We start from the raw sequence: 19707 nt of genomic DNA on the forward strand, positions 1-19707 counted from the left end.
TCCATGACTTTAATGATGGCATAAGAATGTAGTACTACAATTAGTGCCACCTATTTCCATCAGTGTGGGAGCAGAAATCCATGATTCACTTACCCCAGGATAGGCATTGCCATGGTGACCTCGAAGCTCGATGCTATTAGGCCGAAGGGGTCTCCCATCTGCAGGATTAATTCCAATTGACGGATCACATATTGCCTGAAAAAAAGTGGAAAAACTCGTATCTAAATTAATTCATAAGAAAATGAGACATAATTCAACAAAATATTGGAAACAAGACATATTTATTAAGTTACTGTAACTCAATCAATAAAATACATACATATATATGAGAGAGAGAGAGAGAGAGAGAGAGAGAGAGAGAGAGAGAGAGAGAGAGAGAGAGAGAGAGAGAGAGATTCTCCTTTAATTACAAGAGTATTGGTTTTGGGGACCATTCTTGGATATTTTGAAATGGCATTAATTCACTTCATTACATAGTTTTATTAATTATGGCAATACTTTATGCAAAAAGGACAGCCTGAGCGAGAGAGAGATTCCCTTGGTTTCAAGGACCATTCTTGGATATTTTGAAATGGCATTAATTCACTTCATTACACTTATTAATAATGGCAATAGTTTATGCAAAAAGGACACCATTAACCTGCTCATCTAGGCTTCTGTGAGAAGATTGCGAGGGGAAAAAAGTGGGAGGTCAAGGTAGAGTACAATGAATTTAGACGTTACTATTAATCTTAAGATACTTTATAATGTTCATTCATTACTTAAATATAGTTTAATTGCTATTCCCTTTCCTCACAGGGCTACATTCCCTGCTGGAGCCCTTGGGAACAACTGTAGCATTTTTGCTTTTATAAACTGGTTTACAGCTTAGCCTCCAATAACATTAATAATAATTTACACTACACAGAACAACATACTTTTAGCCTACATCAAAGTACCATAATGAAAATATTTGGAAGACAAAACCATAATCTTCTGTTATATCAAATTATTTATTCAATCTCAGATAATTTGAAATTTTACATAGCTGATATGATCCTTGCTACCATTAATAAGTAGTCTAACCAGACCACTGAGTCAATACCTCAACTCTAAAATGCTAGCCCTTTATGAATTTTTCTTAATAATTATATACCTTATTCAATAAACTACTGCTCTATAAAATCTATTAATTGAATAAACAGGAATTTTGAATACTACAAAAGCAATACCTGGAAATTGTTACCTAAATTTGAGTTTTACCTTTTACCATTAGTTAAAAACTGGACCATTACATAAAATATGTAGATCATGGGAATGAATCACATGAGCTATTTATCAAATACAGAATCCATAAACCCAATAAGAAATGCAATACTAGACAAACTGTACAATATCTATCACTTAAAATACAATGGCAAATAATACTAACCTCATTGATTTGATTTATAGGTGGTCTATACTGACCCTCTTTTCCAATGTATTCACCCTGGGCAATAGCCATTTGCTTGTGCCTTTCTCTAGTGTTGCCAGCTTGACGAGGTATTTTTCTAGTTTTGCTGTTACGGCCATCACTTTTAGGTTTACTAGGCTGTTTAAAAAATACATATAGCATTACATGAAGTTTTCTACATTTCAAGTAAGCAATCCATCATCAATACAACTAATTTAAAGCAATATTTATGGAATAACTTTCCGTTGAACAATCATAATCATTATCAACAAGGAATAAGGTTTCCAAAAATCAAAAATAATATATTATTACACTATTTGTTTATCAAGACAAAAGATAAGCAGTTAGCTCCTAAGCTTATATTATTACCTCATGAGATGCAATGTTAATCATAGTGCAGTACTTTTAACAAAAGTTTAGTTAACTTTCATTCAACCTTATAATTAAATTTATCTAGAGCAGAATAAATGATGTGCAATTATGCGACAATTAGGATAGTCCCGAAAAACCTTGTAACCGGTATTACTGTTTACTAACCACATGATTTTCTTTCCAATACCATCTGCAAAGTCTGCATACCTAGGCATGCAAACCTGACCAAAAAAATGTTGAAGAGAAACAAATATGTTTTCTATAAAAAAAAAAAAAAAAAAAACAACAATAATATATAACAGGAATTTTAATAAAAAGAAAAATAAAAGAACATGATTTCTAGACTCACCTGATGTCCACATGGCTTCTCTTTCAAAACTGGGTAAATGTTGACATATACCCTAACACAAATGAATTTCCAGTTTTATTTCCTTGTAATAGCCTGGCCCCTCTAGTGGAGTATCGCAATTATATGGCAGTGTATGACAATGATTGCAAGTGTGAGCCATTTCTATTTTGAATTTCAGTCTCAAAGTCAAAACTAGTTCAATAACCTCTTGACATCTATAACTACTTCAATAGCCTCTTGACATCAATATTCAGATGGATGAATATAAATATCAAGGGAGTATAGAAATAATATCATTAAATAATATACTATTTATTTCATTGAACCTCACCAGATGTCCATGCTACTGACCTCCGCTCCCAGACAGAGGGGGATAGTGTAGGAAAGCTTTAAGAAATCTGAAGTCCTATCCAAAATATGTACTTAACTACCAGACACTACTTTAGTTCATACTAGTTTTTTGGTAACTTCCCATGAACTAAATAATTATACGTAATAACTCGCTCGTCCAGATTGGAAAAAATCTATACTAAATATTTGAGGAGCTAACACTTATTAATGATATAAAAGAATTTAAAATATAAGAGTTCCTCAAATATACATACTCAATATGTAACTTTAAAACTGTATTTTTACTATATCAACTATCACCTAGATTTTAAGCTTTAATTAAAAGATATTTTTATTAATACTACATCACCCACAGCTACCACAGCATTCAACGGTCAGTAACTCATAGGAAATAGGAAAACTGCCTCTTTCAACTAATGCTTGGTGAAAACAGACTGGGTATGCCACTGAGCTGACGTCAAACCTTGTTCCAAATAAAGATTCATACAGAAATTAAGAGAAGTAGCTGTACTATGAATATCATGACCTCTAACCTTCGGGTCCTTCATTTCACTTATATCCTATTCTCTACGAGTTTGTCAAAAACCTCTCAATAAGAAACGACAGCATTCTTTGAGAGGGGACGGTATAAGATCCTAACCCTCCAGAAACAAATTAGGAACCTATCTCCTGATGTACATGTAAATCCATTTTCTGATGTATCATCTACTTTCTTCTCCAAAGAGAGACTGTGGAAAAATGACACTCCAACAACAGAGGCCCAAGATCTGTAAATCACTCTCTCCAAAACCAAAAGGGGGCACATGAGTAATCCTGTTGTTTGAAGATACCCTGAATTTGCTCATTACAACTCTAATAATTAAGAACGGAGGAAATACAGATTCAGATTTGAAAACGGTTTTACTAATGAATTTTGAAACTGGAGAGAATAACACATTATTATCTTGCATAGAGAAGTCCAAAACGTTTCCATGAATGGTCTTCCCCACCAAATCAGAATATCTGAACACTAAGATATGGAGACAACTTGCATACAAGTAGCTGTTGTTCCCTGCTAACTGATCTCTTATTTGTTTAACTTCCCTTGAATTACCCGAGGAACAGAAGACTTATTCCCCTCAGTGCTGTCCAAGATAATAGTACTTCTGCTATCGAAAACAGGAATATTGAACAGATTCCCCTTTTCTCCAAATATAACCAATGGGTATCCAGTTGTATGAAAACACTTCCACGTACTTCCCCACTACCAGACTCCTGAGCCTGAAGAACCTTGAGCATCATCAAGAATTTCAGGCAACTGATATGCTGCGCCGATTCTTTCTTCGACCATCTTCCTGACAGATGAAGAATGTCCATGGTTGCTCCCCACACTTCCCGGGGTATAACAGCAGACGTGCATAAATCTTACTTCCAACATTTCCTGAACCTAACGAGGATCTTCCCACCATCTCACTTGTGGTAGTTGAGTCATCACTGGAATGTGCGCCGTGTTTAGATTGATTGTCTTGTTCCACTGCTAACCAAACAAACAAAATTCCTTATCTTTCAGCAACCCACTGAGACAAATGCTTGAAATTCTAAAAATCAAGAAGACTGAAATTGAAACCCCTCTCTCAACACAGAGAGGGGTGAAGATTTTCCCAAACCTGATAAAAGTGTGAAAGCATTCCCTCTACCAGAACCTCTTGAGAAAGTCATTGTGTTCTTCTACTGAATAAGATTGATGAGTTCTGTTGGCCCTCCGGCTCGGCCTTCTGTTACGGCAAAATGCCATGGATTTATCAATTTCGAAAAGACTCCCTTGGAGGTAAAAAACACATCTTGAGAAGTAGCCACAGAACAGTACAGAGAATAAGATAGCTTTTGCGAGATCAACCTTCTACTTTCTCATCATTTATTTATAGCCTTATTTCCTTTCCTCACTAGGTTATTTTTCCCTATTGGAGCCCTTGGGCTTATGACATCTTGCTTTTCCAACTAGGGTTGTAGCTTGGCTAATAATAATAATATTACAACATTATCAATTTGATTTTGATCATGGGACACAATATTGGAGAAGTAGGTTACACATGTTTGTGTGTACTGGAAATTGTCCTTACCATGGAGGAACATAGTTATTTCTGGCATTTAACAACAAAATTCCAGCATTGTAAAAGCCTCCAGACCTAATCAAAATTGTTCTGTCAAAACAGGTTATGTAATTTATGTAAGATTAAGATCTGTGACTTGCAAGCTTTTCTTTCCTAACTGAAGAAATAACCACTCTTTAGTTAGCCGACTTGATAACTGATTCATGCGAATTAGCCTGTTATGGAGAAATAATGAAACTAGACAATTAATTTGTTTGAAAAATTAATGAATGCTTTTGTGAGAGTTAAGGTCTTAACAACCAAAGATTCAAAGAATTATTTGGTTTGTTTTCCACTTTTGACTATTTAATCACTGTGGAAAAATTTTAAACTTCTGGATAATAGAAAGGTGAGGGATTTACAATATATGGACCTAAGATAATTTGAGACAGCAAGGCTAGAGAAGAGACTATATTATTATTATCATCTTTATAATTAAAAGCTATAACCCTAGTGGGAAAAGCAAGATGCTATAAGCCCAAAGGCTCCAACAGGGAAAAATGATCCAGTGAAGAAAGGAAACAAGAAAATTAAAAACTACAAGAGAAGTAATAAGCAATCAAAATGAAACATTATAAGAACAGTAAAAACATTAAATTAGATATTTCATATACAGTATAACTATAAAAACTTGAAAAGAAAGAGGAAGAGAAATGGGATAGAACAGCATGCCCGAGTATACCCTCAAGCAAGAGAACTCTAATACGAGACAGTGGAAGGCCCTGGATCAGAGGCTATGGCACTATCCAAAACTAGAAAATAATGTTTTGATTTTGGAGTGTCCTCCTAGAAGAGCTGCTTACCATGGCTAAAGTCTCTTCTACCCTTACCAAGAGCAAAGTAGCCACTGAACAATTGTAGAGCAGTAGTTGGCCCATTGCGCGAAGAAGAATTGGTTGATAATCTCAGTCTTGTCAGGTGTATTAGGATAGATTGATAGATAGACTTGAGGTTTTCTGGCCTCCTGACATCTAAGGTTTTTGATGCCAGTATTAGGATAGAGGACAATGTGGAAAGAATAGGCCAGACTATTCGGTGCATGTGTAAGCAAAGACAAATGAGCCGTAACCAGAGAGAGGGATCCAATGAAGTACTGTCTAGCCAGTTAAAGGACCCAATAACACACTAGCGGTAGTATCTCAAGGATGGTGAATGGTGCCCTGACCAACACTTACTGACTGGTACACCAGAATTGCTGGGCACAAACTGAGGAGTAAGCCTAGGACTCTGAACAGAGCAGGTTAGACTAAGATCACTGCCTTTACCCAAAGGCTCACTGGGCTCTAGATTGCACACACAGCAAAGTCAGAAAAAAAGCTAAATGAAGCTCACTACTATCAACCACAGTGAGCTTGGTAACAGCTGGAGTGGCTTTAGCAACCTCACCATCACTAATAAACTCACCTAGTCTTCTCTGGCATTTACCCTGAACTTAAAACTTAATGATTTTTAAGATTTGTATCTTTCACATGGTCAGCCACTAACTGAACATATTCCTTCATAAAAAAAATTTCAATCTGACAATGGTTATTCAAATGTTACTGTTCTCCCCATGATGATCATTATTCTACAGCAATATATCCCTTTAGCAGTACACAGTGGAATGCCTCGCACAGCCAGAAGAGGATATTTTCTCTTAATTTATAATAATTACGGAGTTTCAAAATAATTTCCCAAATCACAAAACAATAAGCTGGAGACAATATATCGACTAGTTTTTAACTTGGCAATGAGAAAACTGGGACACAACAGAAATATGGTGTATCCAAGAACTATACACAGCCATATAACCTCAATGCTCCACTTGACAGCCACATAACCTAAATACTCCACTAGATGGGTAGGGATATCACACGGAAATAAAACAGAAATTTTTTCACTTTAGGATGGAACCACCTCCGAAAGAGAAGCAATATGAATATCAGGGAAGTTGATAAAAATATATGGCCACTTTAATACTTCAAGAAAACATAAACAACAACACTTCATTTCTAACACAAAAAAGTTGAACCATTAGATTACTAAACACAAAAAAGTTGAAACATTAGATTACTATACTAGACTTTTGTGGTTCTTACTTTGACAAGAGTAACTTTTGAGATATCGACGCAACTACCCATTAACATAAACATCTTTAAAAACAACGAACAAGATTTACCAGTGCAACAATGTCTTGTATGTCAATATCAACAGGTCCTGACTTGATAGTTTTACATCTAACAAGTAATTATTTAAAGTGAAAAAAAGGCCTACCAAAAATTTAAAAAGCATATTTACACATCATTTTCAGGAAATACATAAACTTATTTTGAAGTGTTTTGTAGTCTCTTCACCAGAAACACCAAAAGCAAGGCACTATCAATTATCCAATTTAACAAGAAAGAACAATAATTAAGAATCAATTGAATGTGAAAAAAAAATCCCAAACAGCAATTCATCAGTAAAAATGGAGAATTTCAAAGGTACTTTTGCTTTTAAGGATGAAATATATAATAGATTAAAAATACTAATTTCTGATCAACAGGAAGTAGCTTAAGAGATGAGTGCACACAGAGTAGTGGCGGGGCAGTGTGTCAGTCATGGTGGGTCTCTCCCACACCATCCTATGCAATGTGACCACACGGTTACCCATGGATAGAAATCAAACCTTGGGGCTCCACTCCAAAGATTATCTATCATATATAAATGCTTTTACTTTGGTACATATATAGATATATATGATATATATGTATTTATATATGCAATAGCCACAGGCTGAAATTTCAGCTGGGTAATGATAAAAACAAGACCGATCAGTGTGAAAGTGACAGTACAAGTATAAGTTGAGGTTAAATGAACTAGCCTACAAATATCTGAGAAAAATTAGAACAAGTATGAGATGAAAAATAAAACCACCTTGCAGGCATGTAAGTCATCCCCCTTAGCTTACAAAAGAATATACTTGTACATAAACAGAGCCCATAGGATTATTCATGCACCCACTTTGACAGACACACTTGCCTCATTTCGATGGTCCCCTGCGTGTGCATGCTAAAAATGAAAATATATAATGGAGGTATGAATATAAAATCAAATTTCATCATTTCGTTGCAACTGACCAGGTACAGCAACTGGAACATAAACCAATCTACTGGCAAATCATAAGTACCAAAACATTAGGCCTAATTATAATAAAAATATGAATGCTTATGTAATGACTATGATGACAAATGCATGCAGAACATCTTTAAAGTATACGACTATTAAAAAATAATTTACTCAATGCAATATCAGAAATTAAATTTAAATCTGGCTGCTTACATAGCATGTAAGGTATGACAGCATAGGGGGTGGGGGAAAGAATGTCACAATGAACATAAGTCAATCATCATCAGTGATCTTACCTTCTGCTTTTTATCATGTTTCAACCTTTCAGTTTCTTGAGTCATTTCCTCCTTCCAGAGATTGAAGAAGTATGATGGATCAGTGTAGAATTTCAAACCATCTTTACCATCATCCCTGAGAAAAAATCATTTGAAAATTACCTCGCTAAATGAGACATGAACACTTAAATGAAACTAAATATGCAAAAAAAAATTTTTATGCAGCTGTAATTTTAGGAGGATAGATGTGAGAGAGGCAAGAGAGCGTGCTAGAAATAGGAATGAATGGCGAGCGTTTGTGACGCAGTTCCGGTAGGCCCTGCTGCTTCCTCCGGTGCCTTAGATGACCGCGGAGGTAGCAGCAGTAGGGGATTCAGCATTATGAAGCTTCATCTGTGGTGGATAATGTGGGAGGTTGGGCTGTGGCACCCTAGCAGTACCAGCTGAATCCCTGGTTAGGCTGGAGGAAAGTAGAGAGTAGAGGTCCCCTTTTTTTTTGTTTTGTTTCATTGTTGATATCGGCTACCCCCCAAAATTGGGGGAAGTGCCTTTGGTATATGTATATATGTGTAATTTATAAACTGAGCTTTATTGCAGGGGCTAAGGATCAATTCAGTGCCAAGGTGTAACAGGGGACTATAGAGAAAAATTTGTTAAAAAGTTGGACAGCGAGTAAAGAAGCGGAAACAAAGGGTAAAGTACAAGACAAAAGTGGGTACATTTAGGGGCCAAAGGCATGCTGCAAAGACCCTTAAGTAATGCTTACAGTGTACCAAGGTGTGTTCTCTCAAATTAACAGTTAATAAAATTAGTGGAATACCATATACATAAGTGATTGTATACAATGTTTATATGTTGGTTTCCATCATTTCTATACCTCTTATCAAGTAAACCGTAATAGTTTACATGTTAACCCTTTTACCCCCAAAGGACGTACTGGTACGTTTCACATAACCCATCCCTTTACCCCCATTGGCGTACCGGTACGTCCTTGCAAAAAAATGCTATAAAATTTTTTTTTTCATATTTTTGATAATTTTTTGAAAAAATTCAGGCATTTTCCAAGAGAATAAGACCAAACTGACAAAAATTAAGACTGTTAGAGCAATTTAAAAAAAATATACTGCAAAATGTGCTGGGAAAAAATAACCCCTTGGGGGTTAAGGGTTGGAAATTTCCAAAGAGCCTGGGGGTAAAAGGGTTAAGTATACACATCTATCCTAAATAAATTTGACCTGTCAAGATCCTATTGCTAGTGTAGATGATTGCTTTTTCCCTGCCTATTTAGCATCAAGAGCTTCTGTCTTACCTGTATGGATTCAGCTCATGTAGAGGTGGTGGCTGTTCACAAGTCTGGTATGTTTCTAACATTGGTGCTGGTATTGTATCTCTAGACACCACTTGCTGGTCAAATAAGGTTGATGACTTGAAAGCTTTTCGCATATGAATGTCCTGCAAGGAAACTGAAAAAAAAAAATTGCAGTATTAACAAAAGCAGAACACTCAAAATCCTGTAAACACTTCATAATTAAAAGAACATATATAGTTGAATTTAACAATAGCTCAATAATCATTCAGTGCTTCTTTACCATCATGTAAGTGGAATTTTCATTTATTGAAAAAGGAAAACCATTCAGACATAATTACAAGCTAAGGAAAATCCAACTTTATAAAATGTCAATGTTTAAAATTCCTGACCTAATACATTACATTCTAGTACTATAGTTCAATAGATTGATGTACTATCTTAGCAAAAAAAACCTATTTGTCTTCCTTTTATAGTATATGTTGCTTACACCTCTGCATTGTACTCTCTCTCTCTTATAGGAATTCTGAATATAGATATCTGAACAGAAGTATAAAACTCCATGTTATGTGAGCTTATAGGTAGCCTCGCTGTACTGAAGCTGAATGTCCTCTGCAGTGTCCCTCCCACCCCATTTGGTATTCTTAAAAGGCCAAACAACTAATATAACTTCTTGTTACTTCAGTTTTCCCCGATTATTTCAGAACAAAATACTTCAAGCAAGCCCTAGAAATTCCAGAAACATTATCTTAAACTACTTTCTAATACCTAAGGTCAGCCTTATATAATGCTGTGGTACCATTTGGGTTCATAAATCATAATTTTTTCATTATCTACTTGGACAACTTTTTGGATATATCAAATTACTCTTTACTGTTCTAGTCTTAGTCAATTTTACTAATAGTTTAATTAGAAAATTCTACCACTCTTCAGGGAAGGGATTCTTCAGTCAAAAGGAAATAGGGAATCAAAATAAATGTAATCTATAACTCTCATGTCAAGCCAATCCCATAATTTTAAGTGCAGCTGTCAGTGACAAAAGATGTACCATTGCAGAAGAGGAGTGGAACGCAATATCCTGGAAAATTTTGTGTTATTTCATTTATATCTTCTTTATTCCTGAAATGTCAGGGTTTACTTTAAATCAATCTATATTTAAAATAGCTAAGAAAGTATTCTTAATACAAACTACTGTATTTCATAATAGTAACAAATCAAATTGAAATAAGCTCCTTTACAGCTCCACCAGGAGTATACTAGGTCCTACAAAATACACAGAAAATAATAGATAATGCAAACAGCAATACAAATTAAATGGATCAGCATTTTATATAATTGGTAAACTCTAATCAACAACATTACGTAAACCTGAGAATCAAAACTACAAAAATTGTACTAAAACAATTCAATTTGAAAATGACAACTCCAGTTCATAAATTTCAAAACTTAGATTATTTATTAGAAAGCTCTTCTGCTTACCTTCCTCTACATTGCTGTCTAAGTTCTTGACCTTGACTGACAGCTTATCAACACGACCTTGTAATGAAACTGTTCTGTTCAATATTGAAGTAGATTCCGCAATCATTTCACCAAATAAGTCTTCGGCATATCGAGAGAGTGAAGAAAGCTGTAAAACAAATTGAATCAACAGTGATCCGACAGAAAAAATCTTAAAATACTATAGACCTATGACGGTCATCTTTTCATTATAAATTGTGCCTAAATCCTTACAACTTCAAAAAAATATCATCTAATATACCAAACAGTGAATTATCTTTTAACTGATATAAATACTTTACAGCGCTATGAAATCAACGTATATTTTAAGCAAGTAACTTATTATTAACAAAATAATGAAAACCTTCATAACAACTGTGAAACACTTTTAGTTTGATTAAATTTTTGCAAACTACACAACAGAGATACTTTTCACTTGTATTTTCAAACATAAGAACATTTAAATAAACTACAAAAGAAAAAATATCACATTTTCTTGACATGAGGATATCAAATTACCAAGCTTTACTCATTGAGGAAACTTTCAACATTCATGTAAATGGGCAATGAATTACTTAGCAAAACAAGATGGCTTGTAACATCAGCAAAACTAATTCCTTCAATCCACAAAAATGAGTAAGAAACCCAAAATCCCTTGACAGTTTACATTAACTATGCAACATTGACGTAAAAGAAATAAATGCCAACTGATAAAAATTTCACAATTCTTACTTGAGTAATCAAATTTGCAAGCGTTAAATTGGTGAACGATTCCAAGTCCTGTGGTTGATTAGTTGCTGGAAACAATGCCGGGAACACCTTCCCGTGTTCATCTGTCACCAATTCTTCAACTAATGGCACCCGTGACACATGCACGGGTGACACCACACGTTTTAAAAGTGGCATCTTGAGCTACGTTCTAACTCTGTAAAGCAATACCATAAGATTTTGTTATGATTTTAAAATTAACTGGTTTAAGGTCATAATTTAGATTGAGGCAGTTAGATAAACTTCTTATTCTCTCCATAGTGGATTCATGTACTGTACTGACTATATTTTCAAAATTACTTTACTGTATACAGTACGGTAACTTCATTAATACCACTTACCTATTATGTTTAAATTTTTTTCAATAGCTAAAAGTTCACCAAGTCATTTCTGATGTATTACTTTTCATGTACAATATATTCTTCCCCTAATTTCAACTTGAGAATGTTCAAGATTTATAGTCTTCCGTATAATTTTTTATAGAAAAAAAAAAAAATAGGTGGCCTCTGTTTGATCTTTCATCCAATTTCCAGGCTTCTAAAATGTTCGATTCTCATGGAAAATATCTATATGCAGTATTACTTGGAAGACCAGATATTTACAGGGTAGTTTTCCTTTATCAACTCTTGTCCTGACAGAGGTTAGGAAATAAACAAAACCGGTATAAATGTTATGTTACCTAACAATAATCATGATGGTGATAAAGATCAATAAATACATAACACTTTACAATGCACACTACAGTTTCTGGAAAAATATGCAAGGGTTGGGTCACAGTAGACTGCTAATAATTCAAAATCTATCTAGAAAATATTAAGAATTGATCCAAAGGATATTAACAAATATAATAATAAATAATGAAAGCAATGAAAAATCTAATTGATCAATGATATAACCTTCACGGAAAATCATTCCCATAACTGAAGCTTTACCATTTGATAAGAGGCAAACAAAATCTTACAAGTCTTACCTATGGTTATCTAGTAAGTGTGTGTGGCCAAACTCCTTGTGTTTGGCCGCCACTCTGAATGATGGCATATGCCTCATTTACAGAAGTCACGTTACACAAAATCTCAGTCACCAGATGAAAACATTTTTCCTGAGGGAATAAAATAAATATGTATTTGCAGCATAAAAAATCCAAAGGAATCACAACTGACAAAAATACAAGGTACCTTTAAATCTGTACCATTCCCATAGTCAATATAACTTCCTCCCCACACCAAGATACTTCCCCCTTTAGGGACAGGATGAAGAGGAATGTTGGTGCTGCCTATCCTGCATAAAAACCACTGGTTAAGGCAACTTGGCAACCCACCTTCACAAAGCAATCCGGGTATGAAAGCTACTGTAGCAAAGTATTTTACAAGTTACAAAAATATCTCAATTATCCTGCAATAAATTTCTCAACCAACCACCATCAAATAAACCATGCCTTAAAGACATCATAACAATAAATCCAAAGTCAGGTTCACCATGAATGAAAAGGCAACTTGCCCTATGGACAATAGGGTAATAAGGATGTACAGCCACTAAGGCTGACTCACTCACCCACATGAGCTTGACTTTTCTTACTATGAACACTGCATTCCTTTTATAGTTGACCACACAAAATATTTTGCCCACTTTAAATAAAATAGCAATAAATATATGATAGCATAACTAATACATGACTTGGAATACAGTGGCACAATGATTTATCCTAAAAAAAATAAAGACTATCTGACTAAAGTGACAAATAAGCAATGTAATGGTTTTACTGAATGGTACAGTAGATTAAAGTGTTACATACAAAGAAGTACAGTACATTTTTACATAGAAGTAAATTGGTTACTTGGGGTAGGCCATATTTCTTAATTCCTTTTAAAAACCAACCATCCGAATACTAATTTAATCAATTAGACTTCAGCTTTAAAAGGTACTTAATAATAGGTACAGTACTTCCAATAAATGATTGTTACTACCAACACTATAAGGTTTTGAGGTTGACATAACACTATTTTACACTATAAGGTTTTGGGTTTGACATAAAGCTACTTTAAAAAAAAAAAAAAAAAGATTAATCTAAGTTTGGTTCCAAAGAGAAGTTTTAACTCATGAAGGGCTATGATAATGCTTTCCAGGGACCTCTATATGTACAGTATTCTTACATCTGATAATAAATCTATTATTTTTACATCTAATTAAATCATACAACTATTACATTGCATTTAAAATTATAATAATAATGTATTGTTTAATTATTTACTAGAAATAATCAAAATACTAGGTAGAAAGGTAAAAAAAAAACCTTTGGTTCAATGATTTTGAGATCTTGAGTGAATAATTATGGTGCATCAACATTTTACCTACAAACTCTCTAGGTCAATGTTTTCGTTCTAAAAATAAGCAGTATCTATTTGATAAAAAAAAAATTGACCATATACGAGAGTAATTCAATATTTATTAACATTGTAATTATGTGTTAAAGAGCTATATATAACCTCCATGTGTAACAAATCATCCTCACTTTTGCAGACATATTCTCCCAATTGTCATCACTTTCCTAATCAGTAGACAGTACATAAAATGGCTACTGTATATCCCTTACCTTTCGTAACCATCTAAACTCGAAACTTACAAAAGCAATGACTTTAGTGAAGCTGGAACGGCTGTTTCTATTTTCAATGAAATAAACACAGTTGGTTGCCTGGTGGTGGGCAGCTCCACCCACCTAACAGATAGCAATATCTTCACTTTGACCTTTGACCTAGGACTTATGGAGTGGTTGAGGCAGGCAGTGTAACTTGAAGGCCTCAGATTGGTATGGTTAGGAAAAATACTGGCAGATTACATATTTTGTGATTTGTTCCTATACATCATACAAACCTTCAACCTTCAAGAGGGCAGGTATCCCTATAATCAAACTGGCTGGTTCTATTGGCCTAAGCTATGTCAATGAACTTTGGACCTCTATGAGAGCTGAAGTCATGACTCCTGTCAACCTTCTAACTACCCGAGCATGGATATGTCACAGGTGATAGGGTCGTTCTCCACAAAGAATTGGTGAGCAGTCACTGAAGAATCTATATCCCTCAGGATATGGATGTCTGAATGTCTTGGCATAGAAGAGAAATGGCTGTGCATACATTCAATCCATCGTTACCTTCAGCAGAGGGATGGGGAGATATTTCAATACAAAACATATCATAAGGAAAAGGTACTCTTCTGGGTAGCTTACCAGCATTGACCATCTAGTCCAACTCCATAGTGGAATGACAGATAAACCCTGAGAGAGGAAGAAGAAAGGATAAAGGCCAATCATTCTTACCTTTCATTCTCAGACTTAAAGTCACGACAGTTTTCTAAAACGAGATGCTTCTTGTTCTCTAAGGGAGCTAGGCTCTCCATAAAACCAGCTAAGTATCTAGGGAGTTGTGGGTATTAAGTACTCCTGTAGGAAGAGGAAGGTGAAGGTTGTCTGAAACTCCCAAACTCCTGCCTTCGGCACTCGCACTACGGACAGATTATTGCTGAAGGCTAAGGTAGATCACATACTCCTAACTTCATGGCCCCGTGCTGTTAAATACTTGTGGGTTCTCTGGAAGCAGTATGTATATGCATTTCTGATGGTTTTCCAAAGCCAGATGGAAATGGTATTCCTGAAGATCAGCTTTAGCACCCTACCAATGTTGACGAACAACCTTTGGTGCTCTGGTCTTAAGTGCTAGGTTGTTTTGAGGTAGCATCTTAGCACATTCCTAGGACAGAAGAGAAGAGATCATCACCATCGCTAGTTGCGTCATGGAGAGATGGAAAAGGGCTCAAATCTTGGGTTGTGGACAGTAGGGTTTTCGGTCTTTTCCACAAAATCCAGAACAAAGGATATTGAAACATCCTTCCATTTCTTGGAATGACTCATGGCAGAGAATATGCCATGAATTTCATGTACTCTAATCGCCGAAGCTCAAGCGAGAAGGGAGACAGTCTTGAGTGTCAGATTCCTATCCAAAGCTCTCCTCAAGGGTTCATAATGTAAATGCTCTAGAGAACTATGAACTCTGGTGATTTTCCAAACTGAGGGTTTGAGATTTTTGCACAGGCAAAACTGCAAGCTCCTCATGAGCATGGATAATTTCTATGAAGAAGAAAGGTCCAAGCACTTCAGTCTGAAGACTTGGTTCAAGGCTGAGCAACAACCTTTCACCGTCGGGACTGAGAGGAGCTTCTCTTGGTGAAGGTAGATGAGGAAATCAGCAATCAGTTGCCTAAAAGTTCCGACTAGAGTAGTATCCTGTCTATGACACAAATTGTAGAAGACGGCCCACTTTTCCTGGTAGACAGCTGCAGAAGATCCATGCAGGTATCCAGATCTCTCCAGTGCAGTGCTTTGTGAAGATTTTCACTTGGAGGAGATGCTGGATAAGTCACCAACCTTGAAAAGTTAGATAAGCAGCCAAGTCGACATAGGAGGTCAGGCCATTGGGGTAGTCTTACCAGTACCTCTACAAGGAGCATCAGCAGGTCTGTAATTCATTGGGATTGGGGCCACCACCAGGATTAGCCTGATGCTCAGGGTCATCAACAGTCTGTTGATTACCCGACGTAGTAGGCAGAAGGGAGGAAAGGCGTACATGTCTAGGTTGTCCCAAGGATGTTGGAAGGCGCTCTTCATTGCTGCTGACAGGTCTGTTATTGCAGAGCATAAATCTGGGAGCTTTTTGTTCAGTCGGATGGAAGACCTTTTAGCAATTTCGGAGGGTACATCACGAACATCACCGGAAAGCAAGTGAGGGGAGGATGAAATCAGGTGAAAGGTAGGCAGTATCCCTCCCTCAGAATAGATGCTTCTTCCTGGTATGGGACAACTGTTGGCTCTCCTCCCAACACCAAATTGAGCACAGGTAAAGTGTGAGAACACCCATGCAAAGTGCCTTGACAACTCTCGGCACTCACTCAAGAAGGGAGGTTCTTGGTACCACATTCCTGTCCATTTATAGAAGTCATAGCAAAGCCTCAGAAAAAAATGAGCCAGGGAAGAAGGTAAGACTTGAAGTCCACCTTCTTGGGAGTTGTGTAAGCGGATGACGACACTCACCGGGAAAGAAAATTTGATAAAACAATCAAGTAGTACATCCTTAGCACCTTCTGGGCTTGGCTGACACTGAAGGAAAGAAGAAGGGCGACGCCCCATCTCTTGACATACTGTGGTGGAGGAATTCTTCTCCCGACATAGCATCACCAATAACCAAGGAAAACCAACTCCCCTAGATTCACTTCGTCATCGTCGTCACTGCACAGCCACACAAACAAGGGATAAGACAGCAACAGAGATCCCACCCAACAGGAACAATTATACAGTAAAGTATTGGATAATGGCAGGTAGCAGACAAAACTTGAAACAATTACAGTACTGTAATCACAAAACATTGCATATCCTTGACTTCTTCCACTAATATCCCTTGAACACTATTGTCTACACGACCATTTATTCAATTTGAAAGAAAAAGCAAAGATCAAAACAACCGTATAAGGACGCCAAGAAGTACGTCTGTACTCTCCAGCGGCCGAAGTCAAAGCGAAGGTTACGTTATTTGCTAGCCGGACAGGGCCTACACAGGCTCCTATCAGCTACCATTATTACCCACTCAAAGTTTGAACAGCCATTTCAGCTTCAAAGAAGTCATAGTCCTCTTATAGGTCGATGATTGTATGAAGTGTAGGAAGAACTATATACAGTACCTCTAAACAATGGTTAAGTCATTATAAAAATAAAGATTAATAAAGCCACTGCCAACTTACATGATCGCAAATTTGACAAGACCCTATTCGGATGAACACTTTCTTGCCGAATAAATGTATACGTGTTAGGTCATTTCTATATACATATCATTAACAAAATCTTCTGAATTTACACGATACACTAATTTGTTAGCTAAGAAAAAAATGTGGCCATGTGCGATTGAAATTATTACACGATCAAACAGAAGTTTAGAACAAGATTCAATTTAATACATTCTTACCTCTGGTCAAGTGTTATAACGTAATTGCACTATTATTACAAATTACATATTTATAATCAAGGTTAGTTAGGGAACACACTGTTATATTCAAATTGAACTGGTTGATAGTGTTGACTACAAGAAAGTATACAACAATGAGAAAGATATTAAAAATTTTAAGTAATTTTTATTTTTCCTAACATACTTACCGAGAATTACTTCCTTAGGAGGGTCCTTGACCTCTCTCAATCTCGACCAAGATTTCCCGCGCTACCCCCCCTATCTCGCTCCCGATAGTTCCTACCCCCGCCGCCAGGATAAGTCCTGCGGCCCGGATTAGGGCAGGTCACTGCTTTTCCCGGGTCAGGATCTCATTAAGTTTTCCGTTTAGCCCGACCCGGCAATGGAAGAATGGCACTCGGGGACGGAAGGGAGGGCCATTACCCAGAAGTAATTCTCGGTAAGTATGTTAGGAAAAATAAAAATTACTTAAAATTTTTAATTTGTTCCAACACGAATACTTACCTCGAATTACTTCCTTAGGAGACTTATACTTTAGGAGGTGGGAGAGCCATTCTGCCACTTGGTTAGGCACATGGTGCCTGGAGGGCTACGTAATGCGGGGGTACAGAGAGCGGATGGGGGTAGCAGTGGAAACCTTACGCTTATAATTTAAGGCTTACCTCTTGACATCTTCTCTACTGAGTCTTCTCCTGAAGAAGTAGGGATGAGTCTATTCACTGTTGGGGACGTCTTCCAGCCTGCCACTACACAGCTTGGAGGGCGGCGATGACTGTCCCAATGGAGAATCCATCCAAAGACTTTCTTGAGTAGTCTTTGAGGTAGTGGGCCGTGAAGGTCGACTGGTGTGACCAAGTGCCGGCCTGCAGGATCTGCCCCACTGCCATATTTCTCTCAAAGGCCAAGGAAGTGCTCAGGCCTCTGATGTCATGGGGACGGGGAGCGCCTGGTACTGCCACCTTGTCTTCTTCATAAGACCTAGTGATGACTTGTCTCAGCCAGAAGGAAATAGTGTTCTTGGACACTTGCTTCTTATTAACGCCTGAAGAGACGAAGAGGTTCTTGGCACCCGAACGGAGATGGGCCGTCCTTTCCAGGTATTTCCTGATCGTCCTGACCGGGCATAACTTCAGGTCGTCCGTATTGCCTGTCTTGGGGATGGCCGGAATTGAGAAACCTTCAAACCTCGGGTCCCAGACTGCTGGGTTCTGAGTCTTTGCTACAAAGGAGGGTACGAACTTGAAAGATACCTCCTTCCACCCTTTGGAGTGTGCCACGTCGTAGGAGAGACCGTGGATCTCACCTACCCTCTTAGCCGAAGCTAAGGCTAGCAAGAAGACTGTCTTGAGGGTGAGATCTTTGTCCCCGATATCTCTGAGTGGTTCAAAGGGCGGACGACAACATTTTCAGGACCTTGGCCAGGTCCCATCTGGGCACTCTCCTGGCTTGGGGAGGACAGGATTGTTCGAAACTTCTAATCAGCATCCCTATGTGTCTTGAGGTCCCCAGGTCGATGCCTTTCAGGAGAAAGACTTGGCCTAAGGCAGCTCGTACTCCTTTAATAGCCGGGATTGACATTCCTATTTTATCTCTAAGGTACACGAGAAAATCAGCTATGTCAGGGACCGAGGCTTTAAGAGGTCTTATTTGTTTTGTCGCGCACCATTTCGTAAAGGCGGCCCACTTCGCCTGGTAGACTACGGTAGAGGATTTTCTTAGGTATAGGGACATCCTCTTGGCTGTGGAGGAGGAGTACCCCTCCTTCTTCAGGAGTCGCTCGATAGTCTCCAGGCGTGAAGGCGAAGAGAGAGAGGGTTGTCGTGGAACCTGAGGAAGTGCGGTTGACTCAGTAGATCTGACCTGGGGGGCAGAGGCCATGGCGGATGGCTTGCCAGGTCCTTCAGATCCGCGAACCACTCTCTCTCCGGCCACCAGGGCGCTACCAAAGTCATCTTTAGGTTTTGGGAGGTTCTTACTCTGTTGAGCACTTGCCTTAGCAGCGTGAAGGGGGGAAAGGCATAAACGTCCAGGTTGTCCCACCTGTGCTGGAAGGCGTCTTCTAGGGCTGCTCCTTCGTCTGGTACCGGGGAGCAATAAACCGGTAACTTGGCGTTGAGCTTTGTTGCGAATAGGTCTATC

General features: G+C 37.4%; 1 protein-coding gene across 5 annotated transcripts in view; it reads right to left on the minus strand.

Moving 5' to 3' along the window:
* The window catches only part of SCAR (wiskott-Aldrich syndrome protein family member 3 SCAR), a 92337-nt gene that overhangs the window by 14623 nt on the left and 58007 nt on the right, over positions 1–19707 (minus strand). For 4 of the 5 annotated variants that reach the window (XM_068366708.1, XM_068366705.1, XM_068366704.1 and 1 more), the window contains exons 2-9: positions 12537–12665; positions 11531–11723; positions 10781–10928; positions 9305–9458; positions 8017–8131; positions 7634–7663; positions 1412–1570; positions 94–195 (exon numbers count right to left, since the gene is read on the minus strand). In XM_068366708.1, coding sequence (XP_068222809.1) covers positions 94–195; positions 1412–1570; positions 7634–7663; positions 8017–8131; positions 9305–9458; positions 10781–10928; positions 11531–11704 — 882 coding nt within the window. In that variant the 5' untranslated portion in view covers positions 11705–11723; positions 12537–12665. The remainder of the gene's footprint in view (positions 1–93; positions 196–1411; positions 1571–7633; positions 7664–8016; positions 8132–9304; positions 9459–10780; positions 10929–11530; positions 11724–12536; positions 12666–19707) is intronic. The other variant, XM_068366709.1, reaches the window with a different exon arrangement.

Source organism: Palaemon carinicauda, chromosome 44, assembly GCF_036898095.1.
Source record: "Palaemon carinicauda isolate YSFRI2023 chromosome 44, ASM3689809v2, whole genome shotgun sequence".
In the NCBI taxonomy this organism is placed as follows: Eukaryota; Metazoa; Arthropoda; class Malacostraca; order Decapoda; family Palaemonidae; genus Palaemon; species Palaemon carinicauda.